Raw genomic sequence first — 5,345 nt, 5'->3', positions numbered from 1 at the left:
TTTGTCAGCTGTTCGTAAACTAACAGGAAACAATTTTTAGAAATTTATAGGAGTCGTACAGAAAACAGTAATAGGACAAAGTTTTCGATAACAATATTGGCCGACAAACCTGGCGAGTCAAATATTGGCGAGTCAACTGTCTCTCGCGGCAAACTACTATCAGCCGTTCTTTATTCCCTACGACGTGTCTTCTAAATTATTATTATTATTCCAATTAAAATTACTGCTATTTTATGTTATTGTATTTGCCGTATTGTTATTATTTAAATTTTAAACATCAGATTAAACTATTTATCCAAAAATCAATACACATTGTTTGTGCATTCTAACCGTATTCATAATCAAATCGGCGTTTGTTATTTTTTGTTCCTAACCAGCTCCAAATTTTTCCATATTATAAGTTTTCAAGCCTTTGTTGTTGTATGCGTTAGAATAGCATACCGGTGAGTATGAAAACTAATAGAAAAAACGGTGACGAAATAATTTATTTCTTTAATTTTTTAGTTAATTCTGTGGTCATTCCGAATAAGCACATAGTTTACTAGAAAAAGCCAGTAAAAGACTATATGATTGCACTAAGAAACAAACGGTTGTGGTTGGTGACTAAATAACTTTTTGTTTTAGATCTTTATCTGATGTTCGTTAATAGCATGGCACCAAACATTACACGTAAAGAGATTCCTACTATTTTTTACCTATAAGACAATTTTAGTTACTCGTTTTAAACGTTTTTCATTTTATGACCATGTAATGCCTTCAGGCGTATTGGACAGATTTGAATAAAAAATTGTTTCCTCACCCCGGTTAACCCGTATGGGTGGTAGTTCCTGCTCTAACTCGGGTCTCCTACCAGAGACCTGGGAGTTTGAGCACTCGCCTCAAGATCTTAGCCGTTCCCAGTAGCGCACTTTTCTGCAACTCACCTGAGTTGATTGGTGTTGGTATTTGGGCAAGCCACATTTTATGCGCCGGTGTTACTGCACCCAGTGCCCCCAATGACTACTGGGATTACAGTTGTTCTTACATCCCAGCATTTTTCAATCTCTTCTCCAAGAGGGAGATATTTCTCTACCTTTTCTTTTTCTTTGCTGTCTATATTGTAGTCATTGGGTACTGCTATATCTATTATAGTAGCTCTCTTATTCTCTTTGTCCACCACCACTATATCTGGTTGGTTTGCTAGGACATGCTTGTCAGTCCGGATGTAGAAGTCCCAGAGGATCTTAGCGCAGTCATTTTCATTCACCTTACCAGGAGCTTCCCACCAGTGTTGTGGTTTATTAAGGCCATACTCGTCACATAGACTTCTATACACAACACCTGCGACATGGTTATGCCGCTCAGTGTATGCATTTCCTGCTAGCTGCTTGCATCCACTGATGATGTGTTGGATGGTCTCAGGTGCATTTTTGCACAGTCTGCATCTAGGATCGTCTCTAGTGTGATAGATTTTTGTTTGGAGTTGCCTTGTTGGGAGCACTTGCTCCTGGGCTGCCATGATTAGCGACTCTGTATTGGCCATTAGGTTTCCTTTGTTCAGCCACATATATGTCTGGTGAAGATCGCCAACCTTAGATATTTGTCGGTGGTAAGCACCATGAAGAGGTTTCGTGTGCCAGTCAATTTCCTCATCATTGGGGCGAAGGTCCATTGTAAGAGCAGCCGATTGAAATTCAGCTAGCAACTTATCTGAAGTGGCCATGGAGGCTGCATAGGCTTTGATGCTTTGCTCTTCCTCCTTCACTGTCTGCTGTACACTTTTGAGTCCCCTACCGCCATCTTTCCTATCGAGATACAATCTAGTAGTATCAGATTTTGGGTGGAGTGCTCCATGCATGGTCAGCAGTTTACGAGTTGCTATATCTGTTTCCTTGATGGCTTCCTCAGTCCACTTTATTATGCCTGCTGGATATCTTATTACTGGCAGTGCGTAGGAATTTATTGCCATGACTTGGTTCTGGGCATTGAGCTGGCTCCGTAGGACCTGCTGAAGGCGTTTTTTGTATTCAGTAATAGCTTTGTGACGTACCTCGGCTTCGTGGTTGATGTTGCTTTGCATAATCCCCAAGTACTTGTACCCTTCTTCTATATCTTTGATGGTACCATTTGGCATTTTTAGGCCATCTGTGAGCATAGAATGGTTTTTCTTAAGAATTAGCCTTCCACATTTCTCAATACCGAAGGTCATTCCGATGTCTTTGCTGTATACCTGAGTGAGGTGTATTAGCGAATCAATGTCCCTTTCTTTGTTAGCGTACAGCTTGATGTCATCCATGTAGAAGAGGTGGTTTATCTTGATGCCACTCTTAAACTGGTACCCATAGTGAGTCTTCTCCAGCATATTGCTTAGAAGGTTTAGGCATATGCAGAAGAGCAGCGGTGATAAGGAGTCACCGCTGCTCTTCTGCATATGCCTAAACCCTATATATATATATATATATATATATATATATATAGGGAATATATATATATTAATGATAATATATATTATGTATATTATATTTTACATAACTATTATATATATATATTAATAGTTATGTAAAATAGTTGTACTTAACTTAAAGCTGCTAGCAGTTTCATGATTTCTTCATGAAGAAGGGTTAAAGGGTTAAAATTATCTTTCCAAAATTCTGACGAGCTCTTTGAATAATACAATGCCAGCTTCTGTTTGAACTCCACCTCTATTTGCCCACCACTATAATAGGGGCATAGTTGAAAAATAGAGCGCCTTGGCGTTTAAAGAACACTTCTTCAGAAAAGTTTCCCATTCTATTCCAAGACTTTCTCTCTTTTCTTGCTAATGGTCATGGGTTTCATTGGCACTACACCATTTACACGCTTCATGATACGGTCCTTCTGTTTGTAAATCGTACCGACAGTCAAACGATTCATGTTATATGCACATGCCACACTCACCATCTTTTCATCAGTATCAAGCTTCTTTATTACTGCTCCTTCCGTTTCCAATGAAATAGCTTGCCTCTACTTAACATTTTCGCTATTACTAGAAGCCTTTTGCTTTTCACGAAACATAATGAATAATAAATGCAAATACATTAAATGGATGCAATACAAAATCAAACCTACGTACATTTCCGCACGAGCATCATATCTAGCGGTTTTTTACGAACAGTTTTTGACATACGCGCAACACCGTTTGTATCCTCCATTGTTCATTACACCGATGTTCATAAGTTAGGAAGTGTCTGTATGCAATTTTTCTTCGCATAGTTTGGTATCATGTTGCACAAGTAGTATGGAACAGTGCTTCATATTGCACAAGTAGTATGGAACAGTGCTTCATGTTGCACAAGTAGTATGGAACAGTGCTTCATGTTGCACAAGTAGTATGGAACAGTGCTTCATGTTGCACAAGTAGTATGGAACAGTGCTTCATGTTGCACAAGTAGTATGGAACAGTGCTTCATGTTGCACAAGTAGTATGGAACAGTGCTTCATGTTGCACAAGTAGTATGGAACAGTGCTTCATATCTTCATTTATCCAAAGAAAATGAATACTAGTGGTAGTGGTGAAGAATTAAAGAAGGCTTTTTTAGAATGAAAACTATGATAGATGAAAAGGCCAGCAATTATATTCAGATCAATTTATTAGATATCTTTGCAGCTGTCTAGTAGCTACTGTCAAGAAAAATAATACCGGTATTTTATGCTAATTTAAAGTGCACATAGTCTTAGTTAAACTAGTTCAGTATCACTATCATTATCTCCACTTAAAATAAGGCTACACCTTAATTAGCACGTTCTTAACATGAAGATGTACCAATAAAACCACATTTGATTGATTATTGGTTTACTAATTTAGTTTTCCAGATAATTTTTACATGGTTTTTTTGTAATGCAATTGTTTTAAGGCCATATGCTATTAACAAAAATATGTATTATTAAATTTTCAAGTTCGAGAATGAATTAAGCAAAATTCAACATGTTATTGTTAGATTATTTGTTCTAACGTGCAGTGGTTGGCTATTTGAAGCAAACACATTTATATTTTATTAGAATAAAACACACAAGCTGTTTCCACCCTTCATTTTACAAAAACTTTGAGGAAACAAAGTTAGGTGCAAACTGCTACAAATGCAGCAATCTTTTTGTTATTAACTGAGTATTTATGATAAGTCTTATGTCTTTGATATAGTACCTGGTGTAAACGTACTTTAAAAGTCATTTTAGTCTTGGAATTGAATATTATTTATATAATTTGTAATCAGAAAACCTGTTTACATTTGTTTTTCGAATAGCCTTCTTGGATAGATGGTGGTTGAAAGCTTAGGTTTGACTGGATTAACCTTGTATTTGATCTTGTAATCAGTAAAATACATAGGCCTAGTGATAGCGAGTTGAATATATCACATATGCCCAGATAGGCTCATGATAAAATGTTTAACATTGCTTACCAATGGCTTCTTCCAATTTTTCTTTAATTTAGGTTTTGTGTGAACCTGCTACATAAAGCATTAACTGCTTCACATTTTTCAAGTCAGTTCATCTCAAAGTGTTCACAATAATCCCTAACATGAGAGATTCAACATTATGTAAAAATAATAATTACAGCGCAATATCCAGAAAGCGGTAGGAGAGCTGCTATAGCTATATTTTCATTGGGAAGGTGTTCTCACTGCCCTATCTTTTGTAGCATATCAGTCGAAGTAAAGATGTCGGATGATATACAAGTAATAGATTATAGCAACTCTCCCGCCGGTAGCCGTTCGTCTCCTGTTTCCACACTGACACGCGCTAGCAACAAATCACCAGCCTCAGTAATCAATAAGCCCGCAACTCCAGGTTTTGTTGGACAACAAACTATACCATCAGCAACAGACACATCTTTAGCACATCAGCAAAGCAAATATGCAGCGTTGCTGACAGTAATCGAGGAGTTGGGTCGAGATATTAGGCCGACATATGCAGGCAATAAGTTGGCTGCAGAAAGACTCAAACGAGGGATTGTACATGCCAGGGTTCTGACTAGGGAGTGTATGACTGAAGTGGATAAGATTAGTCGTGGGGCAAACTGAGTATAATTAGGACCGAAGATTAGTGCATGTTTCATAACTGCTAATAATAGTTAGTTTTACTTGCTACTCAGACTATTTCTACTTTATAGGACTATTCAATTTACGTGTTTATACATTGTGAGTATATTAAATAACTTGGCAGAATTGACCATTATAACAAAGAAGTAGAACTTTTGACCTTGAGACGTATTGATGGAACAACAAATCTTTTCATACTTTCTTTGGATATATGTACCTTTCCTATGAAGTTTGTCTTAAATAAAGGTTTTTATAAGATTTGTGTTGTTTATGTATATTTTAAGGACATGG

At 37.0% G+C, this 5,345-nt stretch overlaps 1 protein-coding gene across 1 annotated transcript; it reads left to right on the top strand.

Moving 5' to 3' along the window:
* Positions 1 to 4,673: 4,673 nt before the first annotated feature.
* On the top strand, positions 4,674 to 5,036 carry LOC137393842 (cyclin-dependent kinase 2-associated protein 1-like). The gene has a single exon (XM_068080552.1). The coding sequence runs from the start codon at positions 4,674 to 4,676 to the stop codon at positions 5,034 to 5,036; it is 363 nt and encodes a 120-aa protein (XP_067936653.1).
* The last annotated feature ends 309 nt before the right edge of the window (positions 5,037 to 5,345 follow it).

This window comes from Watersipora subatra, chromosome 4, assembly GCF_963576615.1.
Source record: "Watersipora subatra chromosome 4, tzWatSuba1.1, whole genome shotgun sequence".
In the NCBI taxonomy this organism is placed as follows: domain Eukaryota; kingdom Metazoa; phylum Bryozoa; class Gymnolaemata; order Cheilostomatida; family Watersiporidae; genus Watersipora; species Watersipora subatra.
This window is presented reverse-complemented; position numbering and strand designations above follow the sequence as displayed.

Bases quoted from the DNA above. Each gene is read 5' to 3' on its own strand.
- LOC137393842 (XM_068080552.1), top strand. From the start codon at position 4,674: ATGTCGGATGATATACAAGTAATAGATTATAGCAACTCTCCCGCCGGT.